At 40.0% G+C, this 18,473-nt stretch overlaps 1 protein-coding gene across 1 annotated transcript in view; it reads left to right on the top strand.

The window, feature by feature from the left end:
* Window positions 1-18,473, top strand: part of LOC137400735 (ribonuclease 3-like) — an 84,673-nt gene that overhangs the window by 56,402 nt on the left and 9,798 nt on the right. The window contains exons 20-22 of the mRNA XM_068087071.1: window positions 12,234-12,361; window positions 12,771-12,928; window positions 13,476-13,581. Of these exons, the coding sequence (XP_067943172.1) occupies window positions 12,234-12,361; window positions 12,771-12,928; window positions 13,476-13,581 (392 nt within the window). The remainder of the gene's footprint in view (window positions 1-12,233; window positions 12,362-12,770; window positions 12,929-13,475; window positions 13,582-18,473) is intronic.

Below are 18,473 nucleotides of genomic sequence, written 5' to 3'. Positions count from 1 at the left end.
TACAATATACCTGGATAGCTGTGGTGTGTCTAGTGTCATGTCTGTAAGTACAATATACCTAGATAGCTGTGGTGTGTCTAGTGTCTTGTCTGTAAGTACAATATACCTGGATAGCTGTGGTGTGTCTAGTGTCATGTCTGTAAGTACAATATACCTGGATAGTTGTGGTGTGTCTAATGTCATGTCTGTAAGTACAATATACCTGGATAGCTGTGGTGTGTCTAGTGTCATGTCTGTAAGTACAATATACCTGGATAGCTGTGGTGTGTCTAGTGTCATGTCTGTAAGTACAATATACCTGGATAGCTGTGGTGTGTCTAGTGTCATGTCAGTAAGTACAATATACCTAGATAGCTGTAGTGTGTTTAGTGTCATGTCTGTAAGTACAATATACCTAGATAGCTGTGGTGTGTCTAGTGTCTTGTCTGTAAGTACAATATACCTAGATAGCTGTGGTGTGTCTAGTGTCATGTCTGTAAGTACAATATACCTAGATAGCTGTGGTGTGTCTAGTGTCTTGTCTGTAAGTACAATATACCTGGATAGCTGTGGTGTGTCTAGTGTCATGTCTGTAAGTACAATATACCTGGATAGTTGTGGTGTGTCTAATGTCATGTCTGTAAGTACAATATACCTGGATAGCTGTGGTGTGTCTAGTGTCATGTCTGTAAGTACAATATACCTGGATAGCTGTGGTGTGTCTAGTGTCATGTCTGTAAGTACAATATACCTGGATAGCTGTGGTGTGTCTAGTGTCATGTCTGTAAGTACAATATACCTAGATAGCTGTGGTGTGTCTAGTGTCTTGTCTGTAAGTACAATATACCTAGATAGCTGTGGTGTGTCTAGTGTCTTGTCTGTAAGTACAATATACCTGGATAGCTGTGGTGTGTCTAGTGTCATGTCTGTAAGTACAATATACCTGGATAGTTGTGGTGTGTCTAATGTCATGTCTGTAAGTACAATATACCTGGATAGCTGTGGTGTGTCTAGTGTCATGTCTGTAAGTACAAAATACCTGGATAGTTGTGGTGTGTCTAGTGTCTTGTCTGTAAGTACAATATACCTGGATAGCTGTGGTGTGTCTAGTGTCATGTCTGTAAGTACAATATACCTGGATAGCTGTGGTGTGTCTAGTGTCTTGTCTGTAAGTACAATATACCTGGATAGCTGTGGTGTGTCTAGTGTCATGTCTGTAAGTACAATATACCTGGATAGTTGTGGTGTGTCTAGTGTCTTGTCTGTAAGTACAATATACCTGGATAGCTGTGGTGTGTCTAGTGTCATGTCTGTAAGTACAATATACCTGGATAGCTGTGGTGTGTCTAGTGTCTTGTCTGTAAGTACAATATACCTGGATAGCTGTGGTGTGTCTAGTGTCTTGTCTGTAAGTACAATATACCTGGATAGCTGTGGTGTGTCTAGTGTCTTGTCTGTAAGTACAATATACCTAGATAGCTGTGGTGTGTCTAGTGTCATGTCTGTAAGTACAATATACCTGGATAGCTGTGGTGTGTCTAGTGTCATGTCTGTAAGTACAATATACCTAGATAGCTGTGGTGTGTCTAGTGTCTTGTCTGTAAGTACAATATACCTAGATAGCTGTAGTGTGTCTAGTGTCATGTCTGTAAGTACAATATACCTAGATAGTTGTGGTGTGTCTAATGTCATGTCTGTAAGTACAATATACCTGGATAGCTGTGGTGTGTCTAGTGTCATGTCTGTAAGTACAATATACCTAGATAGCTGTGGTGTGTCTAGTGTCATGTCTGTAAGTACAATATACCTGGATAGCTGTGGTGTGTCTAGTGTCATGTCTGTAAGTACAATATACCTAGATAGCTGTGGTGTGTCTAGTGTCTTGTCTGTAAGTACAATATACCTGGATAGCTGTGGTGTGTCTAGTGTCATGTCTGTAAGTACAATATACCTAGATAGCTGTGGTGTGTCTCGTGTCATGTCTGTAAGTACAATATACCTGGATAGTTGTGGTGTGTCTAGTGTCATGTCTGTAAGTACAATATACCTAGATAGCTGTGGTGTGTCTAGTGTCTTGTCTGTAAGTACAATATACCTGGATAGCTGTGGTGTGTCTAGTGTCTTGTCTGTAAGTACAATATACCTGGATAGCTGTGGTGTGTCTAATGTCATGTCTGTAAGTACAATATACCTGGATAGTTGTGGTGTGTCTAGTGTCATGTCTGTAAGTACAATATACCTGGATAGCTGTGGTGTGTCTAGTGTCATGTCTGTAAGTACAATATACCTGGATAGCTGTGGTGTGTCTAGTGTCTTGTCTGTAAGTACAATATACCTAGATAGCTGTGGTGTGTCTAGTGTCTTGTCTGTAAGTACAATATACTTAGATAGTTGTGGTGTGTCTAGTGTCATGTCTGTAAGTACAATATACCTGGATAGCTGTGGTGTGTCTAGTGTCTTGTCTGTAAGTACAATATACCTGGATAGCTGTGGTGTGTCTAATGTCATGTCTGTAAGTACAATATACCTGGATAGTTGTGGTGTGTCTAGTGTCATGTCTGTAAGTACAATATACCTAGATAGCTGTGGTGTGTCTAGTGTCTTGTCTGTAAGTACAATATACCTAGATAGCTGTGGTGTGTCTAGTGTCATGTCTGTAAGTACAATATACCTGGATAGCTGTGGTGTGTCTAGTGTCATGTCTGTAAGTACAATATACCTGGATAGCTGTGGTGTGTCTAATGTCATGTCTGTAAGTACAATATACCTAGATAGCTGTGGTGTGTCTAGTGTCATGTCTGTAAGTACAATATACTTAGATAGTTGTGGTGTGTCTAGTGTCATGTCTGTAAGTACAATATACCTAGATAGCTGTGGTGTGTCTAGTGTCTTGTCTGTAAGTACAATATACCTGGATAGCTGTGGTGTGTCTAGTGTCATGTCTGTAAGTACAATATACCTGGATAGTTGTGGTGTGTCTAATGTCATGTCTGTAAGTACAATATACCTGGATAGCTGTGGTGTGTCTAATGTCATGTCTGTAAGTACAATATACCTAGATAGCTGTGGTGTGTCTAGTGTCATGTCTGTAAGTACAATATACTTAGATAGTTGTGGTGTGTCTAGTGTCATGTCTGTAAGTACAATATACCTAGATAGCTGTGGTGTGTCTAGTGTCATGTCTGTAAGTACAATATACCTAGATAGCTGTGGTGTGTCTAGTGTCTTGTCTGTAAGTACAATATACCTGGATAGCTGTAGTGTGTCTAGTGTCATGTCTGTAAGTACAATATACCTAGATAGCTGTGGTGTGTCTAGTGTCTTGTCTGTAAGTACAATATACCTGGATAGCTGTAGTGTGTCTAGTGTCTTGTCTGTAAGTACAATATACCTGGATAGTTGTGGTGTGTCTAGTGTCATGTCTGTAAGTACAATATACCTAGATAGCTGTGGTGTGTCTAGTGTCATGTCTGTAAGTACAATATACCTGGATAGCTGTGGTGTGTCTAGTGTCTTGTCTGTAAGTACAATATACTTAGATAGTTGTGGTGTGTCTAGTGTCATGTCTGTAAGTACAATATACCTAGATAGTTGTGGTGTGTCTAGTGTCATGTCTGTAAGTACAATATACCTAGATAGCTGTGGTGTGTCTAGTGTCTTGTCTGTAAGTACATTATACTTAGATAGCTGTGGTGTGTCTAGTGTCTTGTCTGTAAGTACAATATACCTAGATAGCTGTGGTGTGTCTAGTGTCTTGTCTGTAAGTACAATATACTTAGATAGCTGTGGTGTGTCTAGTGTCTTGTCTGTAAGTACAATATACCTGGATAGCTGTGGTGTGTCTAGTGTCATGTCTGTAAGTACAATATACCTAGATAGCTGTGGTGTGTCTAGTGTCATGTCTGTAAGTACAATATACCTGGATAGTTGTGGTGTGTCTAGTGTCATGTCTGTAAGTACAATATACCTAGATAGTTGTGGTGTGTCTAGTGTCATGTCTGTAAGTACAATATACCTGGATAGCTGTGGTGTGTCTAATGTCATGTCTGTAAGTACAATATACCTAGATAGCTGTGGTGTGTCTAGTGTCATGTCTGTAAGTACAATATACCTAGATAGCTGTGGTGTGTCTAGTGTCATGTCTGTAAGTACAATATACCTAGATAGCTGTGGTGTGTCTAGTGTCATGTCTGTAAGTACAATATACCTAGATAGCTGTGGTGTGTCTAGTGTCATGTCTGTAAGTACAATATACCTGGATAGCTGTGGTGTGTCTAGTGTCATGTCTGTAAGTACAATATACCTAGATAGCTGTGGTGTGTCTAGTGTCATGTCTGTAAGTACAATATACCTAGATAGCTGTGGTGTGTCTAGTGTCATGTCTGTAAGTACAATATACCTAGATAGCTGTGGTGTGTCTAGTGTCATGTCTGTAAGTACAATATACCTAGATAGCTGTGGTGTGTCTAGTGTCATGTCTGTAAGTACAATATACCTAGATAGCTGTGGTGTGTCTAGTGTCTTGTCTGTAAGTACAATATACCTGGATAGCTGTGGTGTGTCTAGTGTCATGTCTGTAAGTACAATATACCTAGATAGCTGTGGTGTGTCTAGTGTCATGTCTGTAAGTACAATATACCTAGATAGCTGTGGTGTGTCTAGTGTCATGTCTGTAAGTACAATATACCTAGATAGCTGTAGTGTGTTTAGTGTCATGTCTGTAAGTACAATATACCTAGATAGCTGTGGTGTGTCTAGTGTCTTGTCTGTAAGTACAATATACCTAGATAGCTGTGGTGTGTCTAGTGTCATGTCTGTAAGTACAATATACCTAGATAGCTGTGGTGTGTCTAGTGTCTTGTCTGTAAGTACAATATACCTGGATAGCTGTGGTGTGTCTAGTGTCATGTCTGTAAGTACAATATACCTGGATAGTTGTGGTGTGTCTAATGTCATGTCTGTAAGTACAATATACCTGGATAGCTGTGGTGTGTCTAGTGTCATGTCTGTAAGTACAATATACCTGGATAGCTGTGGTGTGTCTAGTGTCATGTCTGTAAGTACAATATACCTGGATAGCTGTGGTGTGTCTAGTGTCATGTCTGTAAGTACAATATACCTAGATAGCTGTGGTGTGTCTAGTGTCTTGTCTGTAAGTACAATATACCTAGATAGCTGTGGTGTGTCTAGTGTCTTGTCTGTAAGTACAATATACCTGGATAGCTGTGGTGTGTCTAGTGTCATGTCTGTAAGTACAATATACCTGGATAGTTGTGGTGTGTCTAATGTCATGTCTGTAAGTACAATATACCTGGATAGCTGTGGTGTGTCTAGTGTCATGTCTGTAAGTACAAAATACCTGGATAGTTGTGGTGTGTCTAGTGTCTTGTCTGTAAGTACAATATACCTGGATAGCTGTGGTGTGTCTAGTGTCATGTCTGTAAGTACAATATACCTGGATAGCTGTGGTGTGTCTAGTGTCTTGTCTGTAAGTACAATATACCTGGATAGCTGTGGTGTGTCTAGTGTCATGTCTGTAAGTACAATATACCTGGATAGTTGTGGTGTGTCTAGTGTCTTGTCTGTAAGTACAATATACCTGGATAGCTGTGGTGTGTCTAGTGTCATGTCTGTAAGTACAATATACCTGGATAGCTGTGGTGTGTCTAGTGTCTTGTCTGTAAGTACAATATACCTGGATAGCTGTGGTGTGTCTAGTGTCTTGTCTGTAAGTACAATATACCTGGATAGCTGTGGTGTGTCTAGTGTCTTGTCTGTAAGTACAATATACCTAGATAGCTGTGGTGTGTCTAGTGTCATGTCTGTAAGTACAATATACCTGGATAGCTGTGGTGTGTCTAGTGTCATGTCTGTAAGTACAATATACCTAGATAGCTGTGGTGTGTCTAGTGTCTTGTCTGTAAGTACAATATACCTAGATAGCTGTAGTGTGTCTAGTGTCATGTCTGTAAGTACAATATACCTAGATAGTTGTGGTGTGTCTAATGTCATGTCTGTAAGTACAATATACCTGGATAGCTGTGGTGTGTCTAGTGTCATGTCTGTAAGTACAATATACCTAGATAGCTGTGGTGTGTCTAGTGTCATGTCTGTAAGTACAATATACCTGGATAGCTGTGGTGTGTCTAGTGTCATGTCTGTAAGTACAATATACCTAGATAGCTGTGGTGTGTCTAGTGTCTTGTCTGTAAGTACAATATACCTGGATAGCTGTGGTGTGTCTAGTGTCATGTCTGTAAGTACAATATACCTAGATAGCTGTGGTGTGTCTCGTGTCATGTCTGTAAGTACAATATACCTGGATAGTTGTGGTGTGTCTAGTGTCATGTCTGTAAGTACAATATACCTAGATAGCTGTGGTGTGTCTAGTGTCTTGTCTGTAAGTACAATATACCTGGATAGCTGTGGTGTGTCTAGTGTCTTGTCTGTAAGTACAATATACCTGGATAGCTGTGGTGTGTCTAATGTCATGTCTGTAAGTACAATATACCTGGATAGTTGTGGTGTGTCTAGTGTCATGTCTGTAAGTACAATATACCTGGATAGCTGTGGTGTGTCTAGTGTCATGTCTGTAAGTACAATATACCTGGATAGCTGTGGTGTGTCTAGTGTCTTGTCTGTAAGTACAATATACCTAGATAGCTGTGGTGTGTCTAGTGTCTTGTCTGTAAGTACAATATACTTAGATAGTTGTGGTGTGTCTAGTGTCATGTCTGTAAGTACAATATACCTGGATAGCTGTGGTGTGTCTAGTGTCTTGTCTGTAAGTACAATATACCTGGATAGCTGTGGTGTGTCTAATGTCATGTCTGTAAGTACAATATACCTGGATAGTTGTGGTGTGTCTAGTGTCATGTCTGTAAGTACAATATACCTAGATAGCTGTGGTGTGTCTAGTGTCTTGTCTGTAAGTACAATATACCTAGATAGCTGTGGTGTGTCTAGTGTCATGTCTGTAAGTACAATATACCTGGATAGCTGTGGTGTGTCTAGTGTCATGTCTGTAAGTACAATATACCTGGATAGCTGTGGTGTGTCTAATGTCATGTCTGTAAGTACAATATACCTAGATAGCTGTGGTGTGTCTAGTGTCATGTCTGTAAGTACAATATACTTAGATAGTTGTGGTGTGTCTAGTGTCATGTCTGTAAGTACAATATACCTAGATAGCTGTGGTGTGTCTAGTGTCTTGTCTGTAAGTACAATATACCTGGATAGCTGTGGTGTGTCTAGTGTCATGTCTGTAAGTACAATATACCTGGATAGTTGTGGTGTGTCTAATGTCATGTCTGTAAGTACAATATACCTGGATAGCTGTGGTGTGTCTAATGTCATGTCTGTAAGTACAATATACCTAGATAGCTGTGGTGTGTCTAGTGTCATGTCTGTAAGTACAATATACTTAGATAGTTGTGGTGTGTCTAGTGTCATGTCTGTAAGTACAATATACCTAGATAGCTGTGGTGTGTCTAGTGTCATGTCTGTAAGTACAATATACCTAGATAGCTGTGGTGTGTCTAGTGTCTTGTCTGTAAGTACAATATACCTGGATAGCTGTAGTGTGTCTAGTGTCATGTCTGTAAGTACAATATACCTAGATAGCTGTGGTGTGTCTAGTGTCTTGTCTGTAAGTACAATATACCTGGATAGCTGTAGTGTGTCTAGTGTCTTGTCTGTAAGTACAATATACCTGGATAGTTGTGGTGTGTCTAGTGTCATGTCTGTAAGTACAATATACCTAGATAGCTGTGGTGTGTCTAGTGTCATGTCTGTAAGTACAATATACCTGGATAGCTGTGGTGTGTCTAGTGTCTTGTCTGTAAGTACAATATACTTAGATAGTTGTGGTGTGTCTAGTGTCATGTCTGTAAGTACAATATACCTAGATAGTTGTGGTGTGTCTAGTGTCATGTCTGTAAGTACAATATACCTAGATAGCTGTGGTGTGTCTAGTGTCTTGTCTGTAAGTACATTATACTTAGATAGCTGTGGTGTGTCTAGTGTCTTGTCTGTAAGTACAATATACCTAGATAGCTGTGGTGTGTCTAGTGTCTTGTCTGTAAGTACAATATACTTAGATAGCTGTGGTGTGTCTAGTGTCTTGTCTGTAAGTACAATATACCTGGATAGCTGTGGTGTGTCTAGTGTCATGTCTGTAAGTACAATATACCTAGATAGCTGTGGTGTGTCTAGTGTCATGTCTGTAAGTACAATATACCTGGATAGTTGTGGTGTGTCTAGTGTCATGTCTGTAAGTACAATATACCTAGATAGTTGTGGTGTGTCTAGTGTCATGTCTGTAAGTACAATATACCTGGATAGCTGTGGTGTGTCTAATGTCATGTCTGTAAGTACAATATACCTAGATAGCTGTGGTGTGTCTAGTGTCATGTCTGTAAGTACAATATACCTAGATAGCTGTGGTGTGTCTAGTGTCATGTCTGTAAGTACAATATACCTAGATAGCTGTGGTGTGTCTAGTGTCATGTCTGTAAGTACAATATACCTAGATAGCTGTGGTGTGTCTAGTGTCATGTCTGTAAGTACAATATACCTGGATAGCTGTGGTGTGTCTAGTGTCATGTCTGTAAGTACAATATACCTAGATAGCTGTGGTGTGTCTAGTGTCATGTCTGTAAGTACAATATACCTAGATAGCTGTGGTGTGTCTAGTGTCATGTCTGTAAGTACAATATACCTAGATAGCTGTGGTGTGTCTAGTGTCATGTCTGTAAGTACAATATACCTAGATAGCTGTGGTGTGTCTAGTGTCATGTCTGTAAGTACAATATACCTAGATAGCTGTGGTGTGTCTAGTGTCTTGTCTGTAAGTACAATATACCTGGATAGCTGTGGTGTGTCTAGTGTCATGTCTGTAAGTACAATATACCTAGATAGCTGTGGTGTGTCTAGTGTCATGTCTGTAAGTACAATATACCTAGATAGCTGTGGTGTGTCTAGTGTCATGTCTGTAAGTACAATATACCTGGATAGCTCTGGTGTGTCTAGTGTCTTGTCTGTAAGTACAATATACCTGGATAGCTGTGGTGTGTCTAGTGTCATGTCTGTAAGTACAATATACCTAGATAGCTGTGGTGTGTCTAGTGTCTTGTCTGTAAGTACAATATACCTAGATAGCTGTGGTGTGTCTAGTGTCATGTCTGTAAGTACAATATACCTAGATAGCTGTAGTGTGTCTAGTGTCTTGTCTGTAAGTACAATATACCTGGATAGCTGTAGTGTGTCTAGTGTCTTGTCTGTAAGTACAATGTACCTAGATAGCTGTGGTGTGTCTAGTGTCATGTCTGTAAGTACAATATACCTAGATAGCTGTGGTGTGTCTAGTGTCTTGTCTGTAAGTACAATATACCTAGATAGTTGTGGTGTGTCTAGTGTCATGTCTGTAAGTACAATATACCTAGATAGCTGTAGTGTGTCTAGTGTCTTGTCTGTAAGTACAATATACCTGGATAGCTGTGGTGTGTCTAGTGTCATGTCTGTAAGTACAATATACCTAGATAGCTGTGGTGTGTCTAGTGTCTTGTCTGTAAGTACAATATACCTAGATAGCTGTGGTGTGTCTAGTGTCATGTCTGTAAGTACAATATACCTGGATAGCTGTGGTGTGTCTAGTGTCATGTCTGTAAGTACAATATACCTAGATAGCTGTGGTGTGTCTAGTGTCTTGTCTGTAAGTACAATATACCTAGATAGCTGTGGTGTGTCTAGTGTCATGTCTGTAAGTACAATATACCTAGATAGCTGTGGTGTGTCTAGTGTCATGTCTGTAAGTACAATATACCTAGATAGCTGTGGTGTGTCTAGTGTCATGTCTGTAAGTACAATATACCTAGATAGCTGTGGTGTGTCTAGTGTCTTGTCTGTAAGTACAATATACCTAGATAGCTGTGGTGTGTCTAGTGTCATGTCTGTAAGTACAATATACCTAGATAGCTGTAGTGTGTCTAGTGTCTTGTCTGTAAGTACAATATACCTGGATAGCTGTAGTGTGTCTAGTGTCTTGTCTGTAAGTACAATGTACCTAGATAGCTGTGGTGTGTCTATGGTCATGTCTGTAAGTACAATATACCTAGATAGCTGTGGTGTGTCTAGTGTCTTGTCTGTAAGTACAATATACCTAGATAGTTGTGGTGTGTCTAGTGTCATGTCTGTAAGTACAATATACCTAGATAGCTGTAGTGTGTCTAGTGTCTTGTCTGTAAGTACAATATACCTGGATAGCTGTGGTGTGTCTAGTGTCATGTCTGTAAGTACAATATACCTAGATAGCTGTGGTGTGTCTAGTGTCTTGTCTGTAAGTACAATATACCTAGATAGCTGTGGTGTGTCTAGTGTCATGTCTGTAAGTACAATATACCTAGATAGCTGTGGTGTGTCTAGTGTCATGTCTGTAAGTACAATATACCTAGATAGCTGTGGTGTGTCTAGTGTCATGTCTGTAAGTACAATATACCTAGATAGCTGTGGTGTGTCTAGTGTCATGTCTGTAAGTACAATATACCTAGATAGCTGTGGTGTGTCTAGTGTCATGTCTGTAAGTACAATATACCTAGATAGCTGTGGTGTGTCTAGTGTCATGTCTGTAAGTACAATATACCTAGATAGCTGTGGTGTGTCTAGTGTCTTGTCTGTAAGTACAATATACCTGGATAGCTGTGGTGTGTCTAATGTCATGTCTGTAAGTACAATATACCTAGATAGCTGTGGTGTGTCTAGTGTCATGTCTGTAAGTACAATATACCTAGATAGCTGTGGTGTGTCTAGTGTCATGTCTGTAAGTACAATATACCTGGATAGCTGTGGTGTGTCTAGTGTCATGTCTGTAAGTACAATATACCTGGATAGCTGTGGTGTGTCTAGTGTCATGTCTGTAAGTACAATATACCTAGATAGCTCTGGTGTGTCTAGTGTCTTGTCTGTAAGTACAATATACCTGGATAGCTGTGGTGTGTCTAGTGTCTTGTCTGTAAGTACAATGTACCTAGATAGTTGTGGTGTGTCTAGTGTCTTGTCTGTAAGTACAATATACCTAGATAGCTCTGGTGTGTCTAGTGTCTTGTCTGTAAGTACAATATACCTGGATAGCTCTGGTGTGTCTAGTGTCATGTCTGTAAGTACAATATACCTAGATAGTGGTGGTGTGTCTAGTGTCATGTCTGTAAGTACAATATACCTAGATAGCTGTGGTGTGTCTAGTGTCATGTCTGTAAGTACAATATACCTGGATAGCTCTGGTGTGTCTAGTGTCTTGTCTGTAAGTACAATATACCTAGATAGCTGTGGTGTGTCTAGTGTCATGTCTGTAAGTACAATATACCTAGATAGCTGTGGTGTGTCTAGTGTCATGTCTGTAAGTACAATATACCTAGATAGCTCTGGTGTGTCTAGTGTCTTGTCTGTAAGTACAATATACCTGGATAGCTCTGGTGTGTCTAGTGTCATGTCTGTAAGTACAATATACCTAGATAGCTGTGGTGTGTCTAGTGTCATGTCTGTAAGTACAACATACCTAGATAGCTGTGGTGTGTCTAGTGTCATGTCTGTAAGTACAATATACCTAGATAGCTGTGGTGTGTCTAGTGTCTTGTCTGTAAGTACAATATACCTAGATAGTTGTGGTGTGTCTAGTGTCTTGTCTGTAAGTACAATATACCTAGTTAGTTGTGGTGTGTCTAGTGTCATGTCTGTAAGTACAACATACCTAGATAGCTGTGGTGTGTCTAGTGTCATGTCTGTAAGTACAATATACCTAGATAGCTGTGGTGTGTCTAGTGTCTTGTCTGTAAGTACAATATACCTAGATAGTTGTGGTGTGTCTAGTGTCATGTCTGTAAGTACAATATACCTGGATAGCTCTGGTGTGTCTAGTGTCATGTCTGTAAGTACAATATACCTAGATAGCTGTGGTGTGTCTAGTGTCATGTCTGTAAGTACAATATACCTGGATAGCTGTAGTGTGTCTAGTGTCTTGTCTGTAAGTACAATATACCTGGATAGCTGTGGTGTGTCTAGTGTCATGTCTGTAAGTACAATGTACCTAGATAGCTGTAGTGTGTCTAGTGTCTCAACTTCAATATACCTGGATAGTTGTGGTGTGTCTAATGTCATGTCTGTAAGTACAATATACCTGGATAGTTGTGGTGTGTCTAGTGTCTTGTCTGTAAGTACAATATACCTAGATAGCTGTGGTGTGTCTAATGTCATGTCTGTAGGTGCAATATACTTGGATAGTGGTGGTGTAGAGGAACCAGACAGGTTTTTAGCGAAATACCTCGCAGAGTCCTTCAACTTTTCTGAATTTACTCCTGTTTGGACGGATCTTCCCTTGCATCCCCTTCAGGTAAGTCTATTTTTAGTGTATCTAACTGGTTATAGGCTAAACTTGCCTTTGATCTGTGATTGGTAAAGTGCACAATCTGCAGTCTGTTTTTGGTTTAGTTATCTTTGACCTGTGGTTTTTTTCTGATACTTTGTTGGTTTTGACTCGATGACTGTTGGGTATTTAGCCCTGCGATTGGTTGAATGTATCTTAGCATTTCTCTCTTTCTCTCGGTTGTAACAAATCTTGCTCTTATTAACCAAGCCGCAAGTCTTGAATGTTATGAAAGTTATGAAGGTGTTACCTGTTGTACCATTAATCATATCAAATTGTAGGTTAAGTAGATGTAGTAGTTTTGGGTTGCATGTTTCCATTGGCACTGCTTACCACTGGCATCTTTAAACAAGGATTATGCTCCCATCTTTTACAGGTGCAATACCCTGATGGTGATCGACACCTCATCGCTGCCAACATCCCTCTACAGAAGTGTGCTCAGTTTGAGAAGGCAACCGGAATGCATTTTGATCACATCTGCATCCTTGCTAGAGCCCTCACTCATTCAAATATGAACTACACCGAGTTTGCACAGTGAGTACTTCTATTTATTTTGGTTGTTCTTAACTTTCAATACCAATTGACTTAGTCAGTATCTAATCAACTACGCTAGAGACATACAGAGATGTTACTTACTCAATCTCACAAATTGCTAGTATGCGGTTGTAATATGGTTCATCTTCATGTAGTAATGCTGCGATACGTGTTACTTTTTATTAATCAACCCCCTCTAAACACCATTTGTGCGCATGTGTGTGTGTGTGGGGTGTGTGTGGGTGGGGGTGTGTGTGGGTGGGTGTGTGTGCGTGGGCATGGATGGGGGGTGTGTGTGTGTTGGTGAGTGGATGTGGGAGGGGGGTGTGTTGGTGAGTGGATGCGTGCGTGCATGTTTGTGTATGCGCGTGAGTGGACGTACATGTGTATATATGTGTTTGAATGTGTGAACACGCATGCGTACATACATCTAGATTTATGGGCATACGTAATTGACAATTGAGAAGGCTAATAGAAATTTTAAGGTTTTAGCAAGTGATTCTCACGAGACCTGAACTACTACACCACTGCTACACATGTTTTAAAGGGGCAGCAACCAAACCCTGGAGTTCCTTGGCGACAGCGTGCTCCAACTGATAGTTACGCACTATCTGTTTAACAATTATCCCAACCACCACGAGGGTCATCTCACAGTAAGTCATATTCACATAGCGATAATATCGAAGATACTACAAGATACTACTGCATGTCATTCAGGTATAAGGATCCTTATTCAGCTCATGTTCTTGTATAGGTCAGTAAATGTGTATTCAGCTCATGTTCTTGTATAGGTCAGTAAATGTGTATTCAGCTCATGTTTTTGTATAGGTCAGTAAATGTGTATTCATCTCATGTTCTTGTATAGGTCAGTAAATGTGTATTCAGCTCATGTTCTTGTATAGGTCAGTAAATGTGTATTCAGCTCATGTTCTTGTATAGGTCAGTAAATGTGTATTCAGCTCATGTTCTTGTACATGTCAGTAATTGTGTATTCAGCTCATGTTCTTGTATAGGTCAGTAAATGTGTATTCATCTCATGTTCTTGTATAGGTCAGTAAATGTGTATTCAGCTTATGTTCTTGTATACGTCAGTAAATGTGTATTCATCTCGTTTTTATGCATACGTCAGTAAATCTGTAATAAATATCCTACTATATTGTGAGTGTGACTAGCTGACAGTTTGTATATTTGACATGAGCTGTTTGAAAACCTCACAGAGTACAATATTACATAGTTGTACTTGTGATCTTTCGTGTGTGACTGTGGCAATAGATGATGGTAATCCTTTTTTGAAGAGGTCTCATTAGAATAGACAATGAAGTGCTCTTGGATATTTCATGCAAGGTTGAAGTTTTTGATAGGCCAAGGATGTTAAGCTCTAACAAGAGTTTTTATCTGAAAAGGATTGTGAATATGATCGAAGTACTAGCAGAATTGCACATTTTTATGTTGTCTATACCGAGGAAAAGATGGTTTTGTGATGCAACAAGGTATATTTGTTTGAAGATTTTCACTAGGCAATGTCAGCGAGGAGCTATTGTACCAAATGTAAAGCGACGCTTGGTGCTGTTACTTTGTTACTAAAGAAGTTGCCGGGCTGCCAGACAGAGGATTGTAATTACTGTATCAGAAGATGTATCAACTTTCTTCATAACATAGATGGGTTAACAAAAGATTTTGAATGTCGCTTCAAGAAGGGCTGAATGATTTGTTGGCTCTGGTACTATTAGGTACTAATGAGCAGCCTAGTTGCTCTAGTTGTGATGGGTATTAAGTGTAAGATGATAAGGCTCCTTTACTGGTTGCTCTAGTTGTGATGGGTATTAAATGTAAGATGATAAGGCTCCTGTACTGGTTGCTCTAGTTGTGATGGGTATTAAGTGTAAGATGATAAGGCTCCTGTACTGGTTGCTCTAGTTGTGATGGGTATTAAGTGTAAGATGATAAGGCTCCTTTATTGGTTGCTCTAGTTGTGATGGGTATTGAGTGTAAGATGATAAGGCTCCTGTACTGGTTGCTCTAGTTGTGATGGGTATTAAGTGTAAGATGATAAGGCTCCTGTACTGGTTGCTCTAGTTGTGATGGGTATTAAGTGTAAGATGATAAGGCTCCTGTACTGGTTGCTCTAGTTGTGATGGGTATTAAGTGTAAGATGATAAGGCTCCTTTACTGGTTGGTCTAGTTGTGATGGGTATTAAGTGTGAGATGATAAGGCTCCTTTACTGGTTGCTCTAGTTGTGATGGGTATTAAGTGTAAGATGATAAGGCTCCTTTATTGGTTGCTCTAGTTGTGATGGGTATTAAGTGTGAGATGATAAGGCTCCTTTACTGGTTGGTCTAGTTGTGATGGGTATTAAGTGTGAGATGATAAGGCTCCTGTACTGGTTGCTCTAGTTGTGATGGGTATTAAGTGTAAGATGATAAGGCTCCTTTACTGGTTGCTCTAGTTGTGATGGGTATTAAGTGTAAGATGATAAGGCTCCTTTACTGGTTGCTCTAGTTGTGATGGGTATTAAGTGTAAGATGATAAGGCTCCTTTACTTGTTGCTCTAGTTGTGATGGGTATTAAGTGTAAGATGATAAGGCTCCTTTATTGGTTGCTCTAGTTGTGATGGGTATTAAGTGTAAGATGATAAGGCTCCTTTACTGGTTGCTCTAGTTGTGATGGGTATTAAGTGTAAGATGATAAGGCTCCTGTACTGGTTGCTCTAGTTGTGATGGGTATTAAGTGTGAGATGATCAGGCTCCTTTACTGGTTGCTCTAGTTGTGATGGGTATTAAGTGTAAGATGATAAGGCTCCTGTACTGGTTGCTCTAGTTGTGATGGGTATTAAGTGTAAGATGATAAGGCTCCTTTACTGGTTGGTCTAGTTGTGATGGGTATTAAGTGTGAGATGATAAGGCTCCTTTACTGGTTGCTCTAGTTGTGATGGGTATTAAGTGTGAGATGATAAGGCTCCTGTACTGGTTGCTCTAGTTGTGATGGGTATTAAGTGTAAGATGATAAGGCTCCTTTACTGGTTGCTCTAGTTGTGATGGGTATTAAGTGTAAGATGATAAGGCTCCTTTACTGGTTGCTCTAGTTGTGATGGGTATTAAGTGTGAGATGATAAGGCTCCTGTACTGGTTGCTCTAGTTGTGATGGGTATTAAGTGTGAGATGATCAGGCTCCTTTACTGGTTGCTCTAGTTGTGATGGGTATTAAGTGTAAGATGATAAGGCTCCTGTACTGGTTGCTCTAGTTGTGATGGGTATTAAGTGTAAGATGATAAGGCTCCTTTACTGGTTGGTCTAGTTGTGATGGGTATTAAGTGTGAGATGATAAGGCTCCTGTACTGGTTGCTCTAGTTGTGATGGGTATTAAGTGTAAGATGATAAGGCTCCTTTACTGGTTGCTCTAGTTGTGATGGGTATTAAGTGTGAGATGATAAGGCTCCTTTACTGGTTGCTCTAGTTGTGATGGGTATTAAGTGTAAGATGATAAGGCTCCTTTACTGGTTGCTCTAGTTGTGATGGGTATTAAGTGTGAGATGATAAGGCTCCTTTACTGGTTGCTCTAGTTGTGATGGGTATTAAGTGTGAGATGATAAGACTCCTTTACTGGTTGCTCTAGTTGTGATGGGTATTAAGTGTAAGATGATAAGGCTCCTTTACTGGTTGCTCTAGTTGTGATGGGTATTAAGTGTAAGATGATAAGGCTCCTTTATTGGTTGCTCTAGTTGTGATGGGTATTAAGTGTAAGATGATAAGGCTCCTTTACTGGTTGCTCTAGTTGTGATGGGTATTAAGTGTAAGATGATAAGGCTCCTTTACTGGTTGCTCTAGTTGTGATGGGTATTAAGTGTAAGATGATAAGGCTCCTTTATTGGTTGCTCTAGTTGTGATGGGTATTAAGTGTAAGATGATAAGGCTCCTGTACTGGTTGCTCTAGTTGTGATGGGTATTAAGTGTGAGATGATAAGGCTCCTTTACTGGTTGCTCTAGTTGTGATGGGTATTAAGTGTAAGATGATAAGGCTCCTGTACTGGTTGCTCTAGTTGTGATGGGTATTAAGTGTGAGATGATAAGGCTCCTGTACTGGTTGCTCTAGTTGTGATGGGTATTAAGTGTGAGATGATAAGGCTCCTTTATTGGTTGCTCTAGTTGTGATGGGTATTAAGTGTGAGATGATCAGGCTCCTTTACTGGTTGCTCTAGTTGTGATGGGTATTGAGTGTAAGATGATAAGGCTCCTGTACTGGTTGCTCTAGTTGTGATGGGTATTAAGTGTAAGATGATAAGGCTCCTGTACTGGTTGCTCTAGTTGTGATGGGTATTAAGTGTAAGATGATAAGGCTCCTTTACTGGTTGCTCTAGTTGTGATGGGTATTAAGTGTGAGATGATAAGGCTCCTTTACTGGTTGCTCTAGTTGTGATGGGTATTAAGTGTAAGATGATAAGGCTCCTGTACTGGTTGCTCTAGTTGTGATGGGTATTAAGTGTAAGATGATAAGGCTCCTTTATTGGTTGCTCTAGTTGTGATGGGTATTAAGTGTAAGATGATAAGGCTCCTGTACTGGTTGCTCTAGTTGTGATGGGTATTAAGTGTAAGATGATAAGGCTCCTGTACTGGTTGCTCTAGTTGTGATGGGTATTAAGTGTAAGATGATAAGGCTCCTTTACTGGTTGCTCTAGTTGTGATGGGTATTAAGTGTAAGATGATAAGGCTCCTTTACTGGTTGCTCTAGTTGTGATGGGTATTAAGTGTAAGATGATAAGGCTCCTTTACTGGTTGCTCTAGTTGTGATGGGTATTAAGTGTAAGATGATAAGGCTCCTGTACTGGTTGCTCTAGTTGTGTTGGGTATTAAGTGTAAGATGATAAGGCTCCTGTACTGGTTGCTCTAGTTGTGATGGGTATTAAGTGTAAGATGATAAGGCTCCTTTATTGGTTGCTCTAGTTGTGATGGGTATTAAGTGTGAGATGATAAGGCTCCTTTACTGGTTGCTCTAGTTGTGATGGGTATTAAGTGTAAGATGATAAGGCTCCTGTACTGGTTGCTTTAGTTGTGATGGGTATTAAGTGTGAGATGATAAGGCTCCTGTTCTGGTTGGTCTAGTTGTGATGGGTATTAAGTGTAAGATGATAAGGCTCCTGTACTGGTTGCTCTAGTTGTGATGGGTATTAAGTGTAAGATGATAAGGCTCCTGTACTGGTTGCTCTAGTTGTGATGGGTATTAAGTGTAAGATGATAAGGCTCCTGTACTGGTTGCTCTAGTTGTGATGGGTATTAAGTGTGAGATGATAAGGCTCCTGTACTGGTTGGTCTAGTTGTGATGGGTATTAAGTGTGAGATGATAAGGCTCCTGTACTGGTTGCTCTAGTTGTGATGGGTATTAAGTGTGAGATGATCAGGCTCCTTTACTGGTTGCTCTAGTTGTGATGGGTATTAAGTGTAAGATGATAAGGCTCCTGTACTGGTTGCTCTAGTTGTGATGGGTATTAAGTGTAAGATGATAAGGCTCCTTTACTGGTTGGTCTAGTTGTGATGGGTATTAGGTGTGAGA

This window comes from Watersipora subatra, chromosome 7 (genome assembly GCF_963576615.1).
Source record: "Watersipora subatra chromosome 7, tzWatSuba1.1, whole genome shotgun sequence".
Lineage (NCBI taxonomy): Eukaryota > Metazoa > Bryozoa > Gymnolaemata > Cheilostomatida > Watersiporidae > Watersipora > Watersipora subatra.
The sequence above is the reverse complement of the archived record's forward strand: the minus strand, read 5'-3'. Positions and strand labels throughout refer to the sequence as shown.